At 36.4% G+C, this 18,468-nt stretch overlaps 2 protein-coding genes across 5 annotated transcripts in view; one reads left to right on the top strand and one right to left on the bottom strand.

Annotated features, from left to right (window-relative positions):
* The window catches only part of FIP1L1 (factor interacting with PAPOLA and CPSF1), a 37,320-nt gene extending 21,455 nt beyond the window's left edge, over positions 1–15,865 (top strand). For all 3 annotated transcript variants that reach the window (XM_054632753.2, XM_054632756.2, XM_077177539.1), the window contains 6 exons: positions 3,439–3,465; positions 4,025–4,079; positions 4,937–4,992; positions 10,247–10,472; positions 14,670–14,807; positions 15,541–15,865. In XM_054632753.2, the coding sequence (XP_054488728.1) occupies positions 3,439–3,465; positions 4,025–4,079; positions 4,937–4,992; positions 10,247–10,472; positions 14,670–14,807; positions 15,541–15,688 (650 nt within the window). In that variant the 3' untranslated portion in view covers positions 15,689–15,865. The remainder of the gene's footprint in view (positions 1–3,438; positions 3,466–4,024; positions 4,080–4,936; positions 4,993–10,246; positions 10,473–14,669; positions 14,808–15,540) is intronic.
* An 885-nt stretch (positions 15,866–16,750) lies between these two features.
* LNX1 (ligand of numb-protein X 1) overlaps positions 16,751–18,468 on the bottom strand; it is a 119,445-nt gene continuing 117,727 nt past the window's right edge. For both annotated transcript variants that reach the window (XM_077177538.1, XM_054632752.2), the window contains one exon: positions 16,751–17,462. In XM_077177538.1, the coding sequence (XP_077033653.1) occupies positions 17,327–17,462 (136 nt within the window). In that variant the 3' untranslated portion in view covers positions 16,751–17,326. The remainder of the gene's footprint in view (positions 17,463–18,468) is intronic.

Here is an 18,468-nt window from a genome sequence, read left to right as displayed (position 1 = left end):
GTAGGAGTAAAAAAACTACACTTACCCAATATTAAACTGGGACTACTTGCCAGAAAATTTAAGTATTCCAAATATAAAACATCCTACAAAAGCACCTTTGAAAAAGGATCTTGCTTTGAAGTTATGTCTCTTGTTCTGTATTCATTCACTCTTGTGATTCAAATCTTTTTTGAGGAGCAAGTGCTGGAACAATTTAGAGCACCAAATGTAGAAAATTCTCAAACAGTCCTAGGAGATGACTGGCTGTGGCAAAATATGTGCTAGTTTCTGTTTGCTAGGTTTATTGCTATGTTGGTGTAATTTTCATCTAAAGCAAAATATGTATGCTTGTTACCAAGGCTTTAAACGTTTGTTCATGTGCTTTGGTTTGTCTGTAGTTAAAAATGTGACATGCATTTGTGATTTAAGAAAAAAGAAATTTCTCTGAAATACTGAACTTCTGTTGCATAACTTTGCATGTATGCCAGGCTTTGGTGTGACTGCTCAGGCTTGGCATCCTAAGTGTGTACTTCTAATCTTTTGATACAGAGAATTTGACCTAATTTAGCCTATGGCAAGAGAACTAAGTTGAGATATATTACATTTTGAGGGCTAGTACACAGTTCAGCTAATTTACAGTATGTTGTTAAACTCTGGCTGTGTTGTTCATGTTTGATTCCTTGCTCCCCAAGCAGAGCACGTGTGGCATTGCTTTCCTTTAGTAAAACACACTTGATTTTCTGTAAATACTTACCAGCCCTGAGCTAGTAGGATGGTACACAATGTGCTGAAGGCAGTTTTGAGTGTGGTAGGTAAAATTAGTCTGTGCACTAATGACATTTGAGTTGCTTTTGGCACACAAGTCTGAGTATTTAGGTTTATGCTGGATGTATCTTTATGGCAGCACAAATGATGTTGTAGGGACATGACAAAGTTGATACTAAGCCACGTTCTTGCATTGGTACAATGTAGTCTCTTCATTGCAAGAAATGACAAAATATTTCAGTGTCTTTTCTCAGAAGTAATAATTGGCTGGTGACACTAAAGTATATTTTCATATACTTAGAAGGCAAAGGAGTGAAGAGTTAAGAAATTATTTCTTTTCCATTAACTGAAGCTTATGATTTTTTGTCTTGTTTTGTGTTGTATTTGTGTATTAGTGAGGAAAAACATTTATTTAGATATGTTTTAGATTTTTTGTCAATTTGGCACATAGAATCTTTTGTCCTTTTTGATACCACCAAGTAAATTAGCTTCTCTTTTAAAATTATATAAGCATTAATCATGACTCTTTAAAAGTTCTTAAAGGTTTTTGTGGGAAAGTATGCTTATGGGCTTTTTTGTGTAATAACCTACATTAACCAATTTATTAAAATTATTTGGACAGTTGGTCTCTAGATATTAGTTGTATTCAGTCTGTCTTAATTTTGTTTGAATGGTTGCTAAGTGAAATTTTTCATTTGGCTTTTAGTCTTGTGGTGATATTTTTACTTTTAATTCTGCCCAAGATAACATTCTTGTAAACGAGAAATGCATTAATTGTTTAATACAAAATTTTTCCTTTTTGTAAAGAGGAGTTAGCTGATGGATTTCCAGGCAGTTTTCTGGAGAGTGCTGAGTGCTATTTGCAGTGCCAACAATATACTGGTTTTAGGGCAGCAGTTGAAATCTTTTGTGGTATAACGTGGAGCTAGTAAATCACTTTGAGAGAATTTCTGGTATTTTTCTAGCTTATGTTCTTAACATTGCTATATTATAGCAATTATATATTATTATATATTATGTAATATATACATGCTTAACATTTTTTTCCTATGTTTTAGGCTCATGAAGGATCTATTAATTAGAACAATTAACCAAAAAAGATTAATAGTAAACACTTTGGCTGTGCAACAGTTTGAGTTCTTAATCTTGATTTTCTTTCAGGAATTTTCATCAGGAGTGTTTGGTCTTTTAAATGTTACACTGTCAAAAATTTTGTGGTGTGGTACCCAGTGTTCTTAACAACTGTAGTGCACATTGGAAAGCTTGCATGTTGGTGAAGAGAAAATGGCTCATGCAGTTCAGAAATTTGGCTGATGGAGTTCACTGATTTGCATTTTGGCTAAGAGATCTGATTTTAAATCCTCCAGATTGGACAGAAACCTCAGTTATATTTCACCATGTGTTTAATCCTATAGGATTAATGCTGTTACGAATTAATGTCAGAGAAATTGCCAACAATTAGTGAACTTTGATATTGATCTCTGTTCCTCTGCTTGCATATTCCTTCATTCTGTCCTTCTGTCAAGTCAGTCTGGGAGCAGTTGGCATTTCTAGACATTATAAATACATAGATTTAGTAAAATGTTGCTGCCATACAATAATCTTTTAATTTTAATGTTGAACTAATGAGATATATGTAAATTTTGTCATGTGGCCAGTACTGTTCTGTGTGAATGTTTATGCAGTTATGTCAGTACTGATGAAAGCACTTGCCAGAGTTTTCTGTTCTCTCCCTCCCCAAAGTTTTGCCATGAGCAGGCAGATTGAGCATACATACATACTTTTTAATGGAAGCAGAATTGTTGATAACTGAAAGTGCTTTATACCTGGTGAAGTAGTCTATTTTCTGCCAGTATTTTTTTAGCACAGTTTATTATATAGCAGTGTAATGTGTTTAGTTCAGACAAAGCTAGTTCTTTGCAAAGCATGGGAAGATAAGAACCTTTGAAGTGTACAAATTATTTTTACCTTGTAATAATTCTTTTCACAATCAGTAAGGTAGGTTTATATGTTGATGCAGTTAATTTTGTTAGGTTGGTTAATTTAGTTGGGAACAATTTTCTCAGCTTTTAGTTAGATTCATAACAGCTTAGCTAGATCTGAAAATCAGGTTAGAGTAATTCTTGCACATGTTTCTGTTAAAGGCTACTCCTTTCTCAGATAGCTACAAGAAAATAGAGAAAAAAACCAGTCTTTTTCCCTCCACGTAGCAAATGAATGATGAACTGCAGTGTCATAGCATTGACTCAGACATCTGTATTGCTTACTGCTGCCTGAATTCTTTGTTCAGTGGACCTACTGTTTCCTGTGCCAAGCTATTGAAGGTCAGAGGCCAATTGCATTTCCTTCCATGGAATGTAAAATAAAGCAAATGTAGTCTATGGGATGTTGCTTTCCTTCTGTATATTAAGCATTTTAGAATTATTAATTTAATTCTAACCTTGAGGCCCAGAGTCACTCTACACTGTTTTTGCCTCTAAATAAATAAGATCTTAAAGAATAGGAATTTAAATCAAAAGCTAGATTTCACAAGGCTTGTATAAAATTTTATCAGTATTAATGTGACATCTTGACCTGAGGACACAGAAAATATGTTGTCATTCTCCTTATTCATGTACGCAGTGAAAGCTCAGTCTGGTTTCAGATCTACAGATAAGAAACTATTACTATAACTGATATTTGTTGTCTTTTTAGGTATACCAATAACAGTGCCACCACCAGGTAAATTTGCTTAGATTTTTTTTTCCACGTTTGGTTAAGAGATGAAAACTGATGTGCAACTTACCAACTTCATTCAACTTTACAGATAAAGGGTTATGCATACTAAACTATATGTGCATATTTAGGCTCAGTTATTTTGATGCTGGGCAGAAGAGAAATTGTATGAAAATACTGTTGACTAGTGGACCCAATCAGCCAGTTTTCTAGATGTATATTTCCTTCTTTTCTTTAAAACATTTTTTTCTCAGTTATGCAGTAAATAGTTTAGATTGTTGTTTATTAAGTGTTGTTAGAATTTTCCCATGCTTTTATATCACCATATTTTTAAGAATGATAAAGTTTTAATTTGAAGCACTGATAATATATGTTTCATATTTTGCCTTTGTCAAACTGAAAAGTAGTTCTTAGTCTTACAAAATAAAACCCATTTACATGGAAACAATTTTTCATTGTTCTCTCTGGGATTTGTTTGCTATGGTATGCTTAGCCTAGTTCTTTTATGTGTTTATGGGTGATAGATTTTTACTTTTTCCCCTCCTTATCCAATTTATTGTTACAGGTTTTCCACCACCACCTGGCGGTCCTCCACCTTCCCTCATACCCACAATAGACAGGTGATTATCTCTTTGAAACCTTACTAAGCAATCTATCAGTATTCTGTAACTGAAATAAATGAATAATACTCTTGCATTGCCCATTGTTTTATGGATTTACATCTGGGAAAGGGGAGACAGCTTCAGATTTTTACAGTAACTTTACAGAAATGTTACTGTTCTCACCTCTCAGCATATTCTGAGTAGGTTACTTGGCCACTTACTAGTTTAGTTATGACACAGTATCAAAATACCAAATTAGTTACAGTTTTGATAGTAAATCAATGCCAAGATCTAAGGCGATGATAAATAAAGTATTCTTTAGTAGTCTGAAGGCTTGTTTATGTGATCTGTGTACTTTTCAGTTATCATATCCTTTTTTATAGATGTACACAAAAATTTGAGCACAGATTCAGGCCCTCATAAACTAGAAGAAATGCCAGAGTTCCACAGAATCCAAATTTGTATTTATATTCTGTTCTAAGTGTTCCGTTGTAACAGGCCTAACCTGTTAGGCTAGGAATTTTTCAATACCATATTTATATGCATTTATATGCACATATCTGTTCCTTTGAAGTTGGAAATTCTGTTAAAATATATGATATGGGAGGATGATGGAAAATCTCTGAGAAAAGCTTTGTATGATTTAATTGAGAAAAAATCCTAACTTAATACATCATATGTGCATTTAAGTAAATTTATTACTTTGTACTGACAGTTGCTGTGGATGAGTAATGCTTCTGATTGTATATATTGTATATAATGTATGTATTATATGTATGTAGCTGTTTATTGAAGGAGGTAGCTTTGTTGCTAAAGCTGAGTTTTAACATGTATCTTTAACATGCTGAAACTGGTTTTGCACGTACATTCCACAGTGGGCATTCTTCTGGCTATGATGGTCGTCCTGTTCGTGCATTTTCATATGGCAGTGGTAAGTAAGCAAGCTTGCTGGCTTTGGAAATTTTGACCAGTGTGATACCTAATTGTTTGATACACTTATGAGGATTTTAGCTAGAAGACTAAACAGGTCCCATCACTATTTCATTATGAAAGCTCATTGCTGACCATTGTAAATAGATGCATGCTGTTGCAAATTTAAGTACTATTGGTAAATACTATTGTTTTGCTTATTAATTTATATACTGGATATCTTTTCCTGCTGCTTTTGCAGAACTGTGATTTTGAAGCATTATATACCATAATATGGACTGCAAGTCAGGGAGAATTTTTCAAGGCTTTAAAACAGGAGAACAAGTACTGTTGACATATCATCAGAATTTTAATTACTAAGAGCAATCATTCAGAAATCCTGATGATGTACATCTCCTTTGAAAAACCATTTATCCAACACACTATAACCTTCAGCTATACTATTATAAAGTCTTTTTTTTTTTTTTTTTTTTTTAATTACTGTTATGGGGGAAGAAAAATCTGATGCTGGAAAACTTGACTTCATGTTTTTTTTCTATAAAAGTGAAATAAGACTGAACTAAAATAAAAGCTTCATCATGTGCCACCAAATGGGCATCCACAGAATGTATGCTGAGTTTAGAACTGTTACCTAGCTTCTTGACCCAAAGGAGAAAATAAGAAGATAAAGTAGATAGAATTATGAAATTATTTGGGTTAGAAGGAATCATCAAAGATTATCTATCTCAAGCCTCCCTGCCATGGGCAAGAATACCTTTCACAAGATGAGTTTGCTCAAAGTCCTGTCCAACCTGGCCTTGAACACTTCTGATGGTTGGGCATTCCCAACTTCTCTGGGCAACCCATGCCCCACCACCATCATCATAAAGAATTTCTCTCTTATGTCCAATCTAAACCTTCCATTTCTCAGAGTAAAACCTTAGCCCCTTGTCCTGTCACTACAGGCCCGGGCAAAAGGTCTCTCTCCATCTTTATTTCTTACAAGTCCCTTTGCAGTATTGAAAAGCCACAATAAGGTGTGCCTAGAGCCTTTTCTCCTCCGGGATGAACAACCTGAACAACACAGGAGAGATGTTCCAGCTCTGATAATTTTTCATGGCCCTCCTCTGGACCTGCTATAACGTATCTTTGTTGTACTGGGGTCCCAAGAGCTGGATGCAATACTCCAGGTGGAATCTCATGAGGGCACGCAAAGAGCCACCTCCCACCAACCTGCTGGCCACTCCTCCTTTTGATGCAACCAGGATACAAGTGGCTTCCCGGGCTGCAAACTCACACTGCTGGCTCATGTTTAATTTTTGCCCACCAGTATCCCCAGGCCCTTCTCTGCAGGATTGCTTTGAATCAGTTCATCGCCAGTTTGTACCGACATTGAGGACTGCCCTCACCCTAATGCAGGACCTTGCATGTTGACAGTCACTGCCTCTGCCTTCAGTACATCTGCCATCCTGCCCCAAGCCTGGTGCCTTTTCTTTCAGCTAAATTCTGTTGCCTTGCTCCTTGTTCCTTTGAACCCCAGCTGGTGAGAGGAGAAATTGTAGGGGAAGTTTTATCCCTTTCTGAGATCTGTGATGTTCAGCTCAGATCAAATATTCAGCAAATCTCTTTCCTAAATGTTCTGAAGTTTTAAGCATGGATATACAAAGTGACATTTTGTAATGGCTCTCAATTTCTTGAAGTTGTAGCAGTTCATGGAGTAACAAGCAGTACTTTTGACATTGTAAGGATCCTCATCAGTTACCAAATGTTTGCTTTCATGCATTGGAAGCTTGTTGTGTTTTCAAGAATTCTTGGAAAAGAATTCATAAACATCAGCTTTTACACAGACTTCGTTTTTAGCAGTAATTTGTGTTTTAGCAAAAAGTTGGTACAAAATTGGTTGAGAGGTACAACTAAAGCCATACAGAGTATCATAAGGAAAGCAGTCTTACTAACACATACTAATGTATGTATGTGGCATCTATTACATAGTCTCCAGTGTAGAGTGTTTTTCACTTTGGTGTCTCTTTTGTTAGAATTTTCTATTCTGTCAAATATTGTCAGGGACATAAGAATATTTCCAAGTTTAATGTTGACCTTTAGAGATGATGGCATGCTTGTGTTGTTGCAGCACCAGTCCTAAAGGATGACTGTTACCTTGATCTTGCCAACATTGAATTTTAACTTCATCAGCAGGATTAAAATATTGTTTTCCTTTATATGATTATGGAGACCAAGGAGCACAGTCCACTCCTATCTTCCCAGTGTGCTTCCAGTGTATCTTGTATCCCTGTTGCAGCAAAAGCTTTCATATTTGCTGCATAAAGCAATTATCTGTCTCAAAGCTGTCTGTGTCATAGGGATTTTTGAATCTGTAGAGACTCAGTGGCATTTTATCACTGTTGCTCATCTCTTAGTGAAAAATGTTTTCCTAGTCAGCATCATACTGTCGCAGTCCCTGTTGTGCAGTGTGATCACTGGTCAGTGTTTAGCAGTGCTGTCTGCGAATCAGAACCTGGGGACATTGAGAGCTCCACAGCGCAGCTGGGTGCAGACATCATTGCAATTTACAATCACTAGGTATATTTATTTAATAGTTGCTTTGGATGATAGCACTGAATCTCCAACCTATTGTCTTCTTTGACAGTCTGTGCATTTCCTAGCTTTGTCAAAATTGCAGGGGAAGATGTGCAAATGGAACACATTGCAAAAAGTAGCAGTCTTGATTAAGGTACTAGCCCTTCTGCCTATCCAAATTCCTCAGCTTATGCTTTGATGTATTTGATGTCTTGCTGTCAGTTGGCTTTTCCATTGCAGACCCTTTAGGAAGATTACATAGTAAAGTAATAACTTATAACTTCAAGAATGTCTGTTTTGGTTTTGTGCTCTTCCACCGCATCAATGTGGTTTAGTCCACTTGCACTTAAATCCTTTCACAATTCAGTGCTACGTCTGCCATCATATCTTTGGCTTTGCTTGAGCTGCCTTTGATCAGCCACTGAAGTGCTTTCCATCGTATGCTTGTTTGCTTTTTCCTCAAGTAGTTCTCTGGTCTGTGCTCTAAATGTTTTTTAAATCTTAGGAACCTGCAAGACATTTAGCATTACAGAAACAGTTTAAGAGTCAGTATTTTTTGAGGCACAAACAAGAAGTATTAAATAGTTTGCTTTATGCTGTGAAGCTTTAAGTTTTTAAAGTATCTCCAAAACTGGGCTCATGTCTCCAAAACTAGTAATTATTCAAAGCTCTCCTTCTGTTTTAAAAATAAAATCAGAGTTAAAATCAGAGTTTTTGAAGTGTCTTCCTTCTTGTACAAATTATTGGAATAATCCATGTAGAAATAACAGAAGCGACAAATTATTTCATTCAATGTAGTAAAAGCAGAACACCAGTTCATACTAGAAAGTAAGCTTCTTGTGTGTTGTGAATAATTCCTGGTGAAAATCTAGATATAAAAATGTGTAGTGTGTCAAATTACTGTTTTATCTCATGTTACTGGGGAGAAATACTTCTGTCTGATGAGAGTTATTCAAGATGTGATGGAGTATCCCAAAATTTATTGTAAAAGTTTGTACTACCATTAATAATTGCTTTGTAGTATACGTTTAAAGTTAAGTTTAAGTTTAAACTTTAGATCAGAATACACTGACAGCCAGTGTCTCATACCATACGTGTGTTGTTGACATAGTGGCAAGTCAAGGAAATTAGCAGTCTTTTAAGTCCAGCTGGTTTTTTTGCTATTTCTGGCTGCTTTCCTTCGACGAATTTCAGGTCTTGGCAGCATAATGAGCAGCATAATATTGTATTAGGACATTTTTATCTGTTAACCCTTCATTTTGCTTGTAGACCTGAAGTTAAACAGTGTCAAGCATTTTATTAGAGGCAAAACCTTGTATAAATGTTTTTTTAAGGAATTGTAATACTTTTAATTGCAAATGTATTTTAACAATGAATTGGTTTTTTCGTGCTCCGCTGCCTGCTCTAAAGGTCTTTTGTATTCCTCCTCTGAACGCTTGGCAAACTGCTCTCTTAAGCTTCTGCCAAAGCTTTCTGGGGCAGGCATACCCAGACGTTACAGGCAAGGCAGTCTGAACGTAGCTGTCAGCAGAAGCCACTGGTTTTATAACCCAACAGTATTAAGCACAGCACCAGTAACACACTTTACAATGTAGATATTTATGTTAATTGTACTGTTAATCTCTTTGTGACACCATGAAGTCAAGTAAATATTGTTCTCGTGTTATAGATGATGAAGTGGAGCTCAAAACAAACGATTTATTGAAAGTTAGGAAAGCTAGCAAGGCAGATAAGCAGAAAGGGAGAAGTCCTCAGTACTGTAAGTCCGCTAGAGAGTGCTGTTTCCAGCTAAATACTCAGCCCTTGTTTTTTCCTTTACAGGATGCGTTCACGGGACTTCTGGCGAGGGAGGGCAGGACAGAACAATTGGGGCATTAAATACAGCAGTTCTGTATTACACTGAAGTTGGCAAAAAGCAGTGGAGAAGCATTCCTTCTCCCCATTGCTAGCTATCTAAAAAAGGTTGGGAGACAGTGTTAAGACTTCCTTCTTAACATCTTAACATGTCACTTCTAGATTAAGACTACGCTTGATTTTCTTAAACTGTTACATTTTAGTGGTATTAGTGTTTGTGCTGAGTATTCATAAATGTTATCTTACAGAGCACAAGTAGGAGCATTATTTCTTCTCCCCAGAGTGAATTTATTTCTTAAGCTCCTTTTACATCCGTAATCAGAAAAGTATGACAAAGCACAGTATAGAATATAAATTACTGAATGACAACTTCATAGCTAACATTGTATTTTAAATACAATGATTTTAAAGTACAAGAGATAAAAATAATAGCATTTAACTACAAGGCTGGAAGTGTCCTTTTTCTGAACTATATTTTCAGAGCACTTGAGTTTCAAACGCAGTTTTGTTTTCCAATTGTTTTTGTTTTGTTGTTCCCCAAAAATAAAGCCATTTGATCACATAGAATCAGATTCTTTGAGCAAGTATTTGCACAATTTTTTTTCCCCCAAAAGTGTTTAGACAGTCTTTGGGGTATGGTTTTGTACATCCTCATAAGAAGTATTTAAATGAGTGCCAGAAGCTTTTGTGATAATCATGGAAAAAATGCAGTGTTTGGTTAGCATTAAGTGAAAGGGGAAGATTCAAAAATGTAATTGGAGAAAATCGACAAATGTGTTTTCATGCATTAGTTTCCATATGATATTTGATTTTAATCTTTCTAATAACTACATCTCTTTCTTTAGTCACCTTTCCACACCCTGCAGGTTCTGCACCCTCATGGTCTAGTCTTCTGGACACCAGCAAACAGTGGGATTACTATGCACGAAGAGAGAAGGATAGGGAACGTGAGAGAGAGAGATCCCGAGATCGGGATCGCGACCGGGACCGGGACCGAGACAGAGATCGGGACCGTACCAGAGACAGGGAAAGGGACCGAGATCACAGTCCGTCTTCAAGTGCGTTCAACAGGTCAGTGCAGTGTCCTAAACGTGCTGGAGCTCTGCTCAAAACCCTTGTCTCTGTTAAACAGGGTACTTCAACATTCAGCTTTAGTGTTCTGCTGCATGGTCCAAAGAGCTGGGTGGTGTGGCTTCTTCACCTTCACCCTTTTCTCTTGGAAACTATAATTCTAAATTTCCACATGTAAAACAGAAGCAGGAAGAAAGGACAATATACATCCAAATTGGTCATAGTGCTTTACAAGTTAAAGGTGATTTAAGTCTTGAGAATATCTGAAATATTCATCTCTTTTTGACATCAGTAGGTTTAGAAAAAATCTACAGAAAAATATATAGAAATACTAAATTAATTTTAGTTGCCAGTTTGGTACTAAGAGCAATGTGTTGCAACATTTGACCTTAATTAATGATAATAAATACCTGCTGTTAACCTGTTGTTAAAAATGGCTGGATAATAATCTCTCCTCTCTTATTTAAAACTTTTATTTCAAGGTTAAGAACTTTAATTTTGATTTAGATGATGAAAATCATGTCAGATAAATTTATTCAGCTAATTGCTTTTTTTAAAAAAGCTGCAACTGTTCTGTGGTTCATGTGCTCAAGCACAAAGCATTTAATGTTGAGTTCACTATGGCTCCATAGAACAGAGGTCTATTGGTTAGCCAGATTTTTCTGAATTTCCTCTGCTTGTTATCTGCTAAGCTTTTTGGGGTAAATATCTGACGCTTTTTTCTCAGTGTTCATTGTTATGTTTAAAATTTGCAGAATCTATATGTTAGCTATTAGGCAGATTGTTTTTACTAATGGTTTTAAGCCAAAGGGAGAGCATTGAGAGTCAACATTTCTGTGGTTGAGATGACATTTTTGCATGATGATTGTCAGCTGAAGACCCAAACTGGATGCAGGCTGGGGGATTTTCCATGTATGCTGGTGTGGTGATGTCCTCTCCTGTGGGCATGTGCTTCGTTCCAGGGTCAGTTTCTTAGGGCTAAAGACCTATCTAAACATCTGTTTCTCAGACAGCTTGATTGAAGGCCAGAAAGAGCCCTGGTCATTCAAGGGTGCTTGAAATGAACCTTAATAGCTTCCAGGCCTCAAGAAATCTCTGTGCTGCTGCCAGAGTTATCTGTAAAGGAGGGGGAAGAGCAGGCCTCGACTTTTTTATGTGACTAAATTATCCACCATCTGTAGCAAAGCTGTTGCCACATGGCTGTATAAGAAAATGGGAGGCCCTTAACTGCGATAAGTTACTTGGTTTGGGAATCACAGAAGAGGTGTGAGAGGCTTAAGAAAGAACATGCAGATATAATATTTCTTAAGAAGGTTTATTTTCAATTCTGTGCACTTATGAAAATAAAATGAATGGAACTGTGAGGAAGAGAACATGAACTATTTTAAAGACTGCACAGATTTATAGCTTTTATTTATTTTCCCAAAGTTTAAACTTTGATCAAGTGGTATTTTGGTGGAGTTTGTAGTAAGCATCAGGTTTATCATTTTACTGCTCAGAAATTACGTCTTTCAATGCTTTTAGCAGTTATTTTCCAGATGAATAGTGTGTGGTTTTGTTACAACATTTCTTAAAAATATCGGAAAATAGGATTATTTTTGTTCTATTATAACCAAAATGTGGTTTAAAAATGAACTTTCAGCTGTCTTTATAGTCTGTTCTGCTTTTACCCTGCTATCCTCAGAGAAAAGTGTGCATTTTCACAATGCATCTCACTCTGCCCCCTTGAGAAGATGCCATTATTTTTGGACTGTATCCCTTCTGCAAAGGTTGGGACTTTGTTTGTTTGGGTTTTTTTGTTTTGTTTTTATTTTGGTAGTTTCAAGTCAATTAGTTACCACTAAAAATGTAGACGTTGGAATTTGATTGATCTGTTACTGTATTGTGGTTCTTCCTCAGCAATTTGAAAAATTAAAAAAAAAAAAAACCAGAAAAACAAACCCCAGCAACTGTGTTTCTAAAGTCCTGGAATTTAATAATCTCATGCAGAAGAGCAGATGAGGATCTGCCTGGCTGGATTGCAGCTTTATAGGATTTGGTGTTCTGGTGGTCAACAAACTGAAAAAGACTCCACGATCAGTGTGCAATAAAGGTCAAAAGCATTGAGCAGCATTAGAGTGTTCCTGAAAGCTCTTGTCTTGGCAAACTGATTTTTTGCTTTACTAAGAAAAGTTGTTTATTTTCATCAGACACACTTACAAGCTGTCATGGTTCTTTAGTAGTTTGCCAAAATAAGGTTTAAAAGGGAGTATCAGTAATATTTTTAACCTTTTCTATAGTGTTTTAAAATAACTGGGTAATGGAACAAATGCAGAGTGTGAGTTACCATTAAGGGCTTTGGATCTCTTTGAAACCAAGCTGTAAGTCTACAAGTAGCCAAGCTTATCAGAAGTTAGTGTTAGGCATTCAAATTGTAACTTTTTAATTAGATACTGACCATGAAAATATTAGTTTTGTGAAACAATATGAGATATGGGAGAAGCTGCAGTTGCACAGAAAGGCTGGGGAGTCTCCAACCATGGAGATACCCTGAAGCTGTCTGGACATGGTACTGGTCAGCTGGTCCTGATGGCCCTGCTTTAGCTGGGGTTTGGTCCTGATGACCTCCACTCATGCCTTCCAACCTCAGTTTTTGTGCCATTTGAGCACAAATGTGCTTTTCACAATTTGATCAGATTACTCTCAGATCTGAGGTTATAAATGCATTATAAAGTCAATGAAGTTGTATTACTCAGTGGCAAATCATAATTTTGAGTTCAGTAGTTGTAGCTGTAGTTTTCCTGGTTTTGATGTGTGAATATTTTTCATGTCCCTCAAAAATCAGAATTTTCTATTGAGTGGCTAATGTTTCTCTACAGTGTCTTAAATTACTAATTTCTGACATTTGCTTAATGATGTAATCATACAAGTTTTCATAAAAAGACTAGTGCTGTTGCTTCAGGTGTTCCCCCTTCTCCCTGAGTTTTCATGCATAGCTGTAATAATCATTAATATAATATCCTCACTTGGGAAATGGCCAGAGGATCCAGGTTGTGGCAGATGAAAGGGGTTGATCTCAGTTCTCACTGCTCCAGGACATGTGAAATCTCGGTAGGCTTGAGCTGTTCTCCCTGTGTGATCTGTCTGATCCCTTCTGCTGCTGCAGGGACCTCAGGAAGATAATTTCTTTCATGGTATATGTTGGCAGAGACAGAAACACTTGCTTGTCGTTAGGTCAACAGTATCTAAATTGTTACTGATTTTACTGCTTTAGAAAGACTGGTTACATTGTGCCTTTCTTTAGAACTTGGTGGGGATCTCCCAAACTATGGTTAGGGCAGACTTCGTGGGATGTATAAATAATTACACTGAGGTAATTTGTATTGAAGTTGCACTCCTAAATGATGCTGGGTAGGATTTTCTTAGAGAAATGATGAAATGAGAAATGATCATGCCTTTTTAAGCTATGCTCTAATGTACCATTTGAATTGTGTTGGCTGACAATGGACTTTGGAGTTTTCTTGGTTTTGTTTTTTTTTAGATTTCAGTAAACTCTTAGAACTGCCCGTTTCATCAAGCCAAAATATGAAAATATGTTTTTAAGTAAAGCCTTTGAATTCTTGTCTAACCTGTGATATATAGGGGTTTTTACCAACATTGTGGCAGGGCAGCATTTCATGGCAATCCTAGAGAGAAGTAGAAGTAGAGACTAGCGAAAAATTAATTTCAAAAGCAACCCAAACATTTAGTATATTTTACTCTTTGTACTTAGTATTTCCTTTTCTTGAGGTGAGTGTAAGGAAGTAGATAACTGTACCAAAATCTAATTTTAATTTACCTAAATTGTATAATAGTCCAAAAGTGTGCTGATAAGCGTTGAATGTTTCAACACTGATCCGAAAAAATTACTGAAGTTTATGTAGGATTGTATTTCCTTCACAGTTAGATACCGGTTCAAGCTAACAGCTTGATAACTCCTATATAAACTTAATGGGGCACTGTTGTATTCTTTCTTCTTTCATTTTTAATGAAAAATTTCCTTTCAAAACCGCATTAACTGCACAAGTCTAGTGTATAACATGAAGAACTTTATTGTCCTTTAAGCACTAGAACTCATGTAGACACCCAGAAGCAATATTAAGGTTTTTTCCTGATTTAGCTTGTTATTGTTATACTCCTTGGTCTTACTGTCCTGAAAATCTCTTCTTTCTGAATCAGTGATGAAGAACGCTACAGATACAGAGACTATGCAGAGAGGGGCTACGACCGCCATAGGACAAGCAGAGAGAAAGAAGACAGACACAGAGACAGGAGGCACAGAGAGAAAGAAGAGACTCGACACAAGTCATCTCGAAGGTTTGATTTCTCTTTTTTTAATAGGATATGAAAGACTTGCCCAGTTTAAAAAAAGGAAAAAAAAGAAGAAGTAAACTTTAAAAGAACCCCAAACAAACAGGAGTTTTGTGGAAAGATTGTAAACACTTGAATGTGTTACTTGGAACAAGTCTGCCGTATAAAACGTGGACAGACAAGAAGCAATACTGAACCTGGGTAACCTCGTATTGAGTGACAGTCACTATGTGAACAGAAATTAGGACACTGGGGAAAGAAGGGTAAAAATGGTGAGTCAGAAAGGGGTGGAATGAAGCTGACATTCAGCAGCATGAACAGAACAACTCAATAGTCATTCTCAGTAAGTAAATTAATCCTTGCAGTCATTTGATAGAAATTGTTCTACCTGACCCATTTTAGGTTAGAAATAAAAGTTAAGTCCAGATAATGGGGTCAACAAGAATGTCAAATTATTAAGGAATGCCAATAGGTACATGACATTGTTAAAAGTCTTGCTATTAGAATATGGGTTACAAATGGGAAAAATCATTCTATTTTCCCCCAAAAAAGTACAGGATGGATAGATGTATGTTCCATTCCAGGAAAAATTCAGTTCAATAACAAGCACTCAAAAAACTCTGAGTTGGGAGCAGATGCCAGTTTTCAAATATGAATGCAGAAGCTGTTTTTTTGGTACTTTGTAATGAAATAGGGCCTGAAGTGTCAAGTGTTTGAGGCATGTTTTCTCTCTATTTAGTAACAGCCGACGTCGTCACGACAGTGAAGAAGGGGATAGCCACAGAAGGCACAAACACAAGAAGTCCAAAAGAAGCAAAGAAGGAAAAGAAGCCAGTGGTGAACCTGCTCCTGAACAGGAAAACACTGAAGCTGCCCCTGTGGAATAGGCTTGTGTGATTTTTTTTGCCTACTTGCATATATATTAGTGCCAGAAATAGATTACTATAAATCTTGTTATTTTTCTGGGAATTATAATAATTTGCTCTTAATCTTGTTCTGTTAGTTTGAAATCAAAGGTTACTTTGGTTTTTTTTGAAAATAAAAGAACGAATTTTTCATGTTAAGATTCTTGGACTGACTTTGTCTTTTAAGAAACAGTGAAACAGTGAGAAAACATCTTACATCTAGAGGCTTATGCTCTTACAATATAAGTAGGGCTTAAATTCTTTGTATTAAATTGTCTCCTTTTTTCATAAGCCAACGGGAAGGTCATTCTTTTACTGACTTTAGAAGCAGTGTGCATTCATTTTATTATATACCCAACATCTGGAACAGTGTGGGTTTAGCATAGCTTTTGGAGACTTATTTGGAAAGGTCATCCTTTACTACAGGGACACACAGGAACTGCAGGCTCTTCAAAAGCCTTGTAATAATGTGAAGCAAAAAAAAAAAAAAACAGGGAAAGTGGAAAAGGTGCCGATTGTTCTTAGTTGAATGGAACACTGAGCATGGTGATGATACACGTGGTAATTATGTCTGGTTTGTGTGGGTGCATAAGGATGAATTAAGCTGGATAATCGTCCCTGCTGCTTTTCAGTGGCTTAAGAGAGAGTTCATTTTAGTCTTTGTTCTAGGGGAACAGCTGCCCTTAACATGATAAAGATTAACAAACATATCCTCTTCCCACTGTAGGCTTGTGAGATAAAAACAAGACTGTGGAACATGAGTAATTTGCAGAGAAAGACAAAGGACTATTTTAAAAGACATATAAGATCATCATCACTTTCAGATTTACTTCATGCAGAACAGTATCAAGTGTGATTGATAAGGCAGTTCCACAAAAATTTTACTGCTATTCAAAAGACTTACTTGATGGCATTAGCAGAGTGCAGTGTATTTCCTTAAAAGTAATAGTCTATATAAAAATCCCAGATTTAATAGTATTAATCAGAACAAACCAGGGAAACGAGGTAATTTGGTTTTGGATGAAAATAATGTCTGTACAAGTACACAGTTACAATTATTTTTAATAATTTTAGAAATTTCATTCACAGTTTTACAGACTAACAAACAGTACTTGAAAGTCTTGAAAATACCAGCTTCATGCTGACCATGAAAAGGTACACATAATCAAAGTGCTATTAATGTGTTGGATAAAAACCTTCACCTGATTATTGCAACTAGAAAAATTGCAAGAAATATTTCCATTAGTAATTCAAGGTTTTCTTTTTGTAAATCAAAATAAAGTGGGTGAGCAGAAGCTGTTGCTCCTTAAATTCCATTATTATTATTATAACGCATTAAATAGATATATAGGTATGTATAAAAAACAACAAAAAACCCTTAAGAACACAGGGAAGGAAGGACTTAAGTCTGTAGCTTGGATCACTCTGAAGTGATTTTTCTGACGGGTGTCACTGCTTTGCCTAAACTTGACTTTTCTTGACATGCAGGTTGAAATTTCACAAACCTTTTCTTTATAAATACATACTTTACTCCCCAAAAAAGCAAAGACTGGTGTTCCTTTTTTTTAAAATGTTTTCCCCATGTTAAGATACTTATCACACTCTCCATGAAGACTTGTTTTATAAAAATGTGCCAGGCCAGGACACAATTGTGAGAGTAATTTTTCCTTTTAGTTCTTTGAGCATCCTTGCCAAGCAGGCATGCATCATTCCTGATGTGTTCCTGCCATTGACAGCAAGGAGGATGTCACCGCATCTGAAAAAATAAATGCACGACAACAATTAAACAAGGTGACTTCTTATCTTAAATGTTTTCAAATGCCAAAGCACATCCTTAAGCTGGGGGAAGGGGTAGAAATGAGTATTATGGCTCCTTCTCGGGCTAACTACTGTTCATGAATAAGGGGATAAACCAGGTGAAAATATTTCACTTGTTTGGGTTTCTTACAAATTTATAATTAATTCAACATATTTGAAAGAAAACATGATATAGTTCTTCTGACATTCATTCTGGTAATTCATCATCACAGAATCATAGAAGGGCTTCAGGTGAAGGGAATTCAAAGATAATCCAGTTCCAATCCTTGCTCTGGCCAGGGACACCTTCTACTAGACCAGGTTGCTCAAAGTCCCAGCCAGCCTGTCATTGAATAAGGACGAGGCATCCACAACTCTGGGCAACCTGTTCCAGTGCCTCACCACCCTCACATTAAATAATTCCTTTTTAATATCTGGTCTAAAACCACTGTATTTCAGTTTAAAGCCATTGTCCCTTGTCCTAGCACTGCATACCCTTGTAAAAAGTCCCTTTCCAGCTTTCTTGTAGGCCCTATTTAGGTACTAGCATGATCTGTGTTCTGAACAACTGTACCTTTTAAGCCTTGTTAATTGATGTACGTTTGTGCCATGATTGTTCATTTACTCTCTTCAAGTGTATTGGTGTTTGCAGGTAAGGTGTTTGGTTGGGGTGTTTAGAACTGGAGACGTAGGAAATGTCTGTGCTGGCATGCTTTGTACCATCCCAGAGATCAAATTGACTCTTCTTTTAACTTACATACTACTAGATTGCTAGACATCTGATAACATTCTGCTATGAAAGCAGATCTGTTAAACTTCAGGATACTTGTGTCCTGTTTCCTTATCTCCTGGAGTTACTTCTGTATCAGTGAGTCCTTCCCCCGTCCCTGCTACTACCCTAATGAAAACCTGTTTTTTAAAAACTCCCACAGGTTAACTGGAAGAACTTACATAAATGCTACTTT

The sequence above is a fragment of the Agelaius phoeniceus genome, chromosome 4, assembly GCF_051311805.1.
Source record: "Agelaius phoeniceus isolate bAgePho1 chromosome 4, bAgePho1.hap1, whole genome shotgun sequence".
Taxonomy (NCBI): domain Eukaryota; kingdom Metazoa; phylum Chordata; class Aves; order Passeriformes; family Icteridae; genus Agelaius; species Agelaius phoeniceus.
Note: the sequence above shows the minus strand (reverse complement) of the source record. Positions and strands in the feature narration are given on the sequence as shown.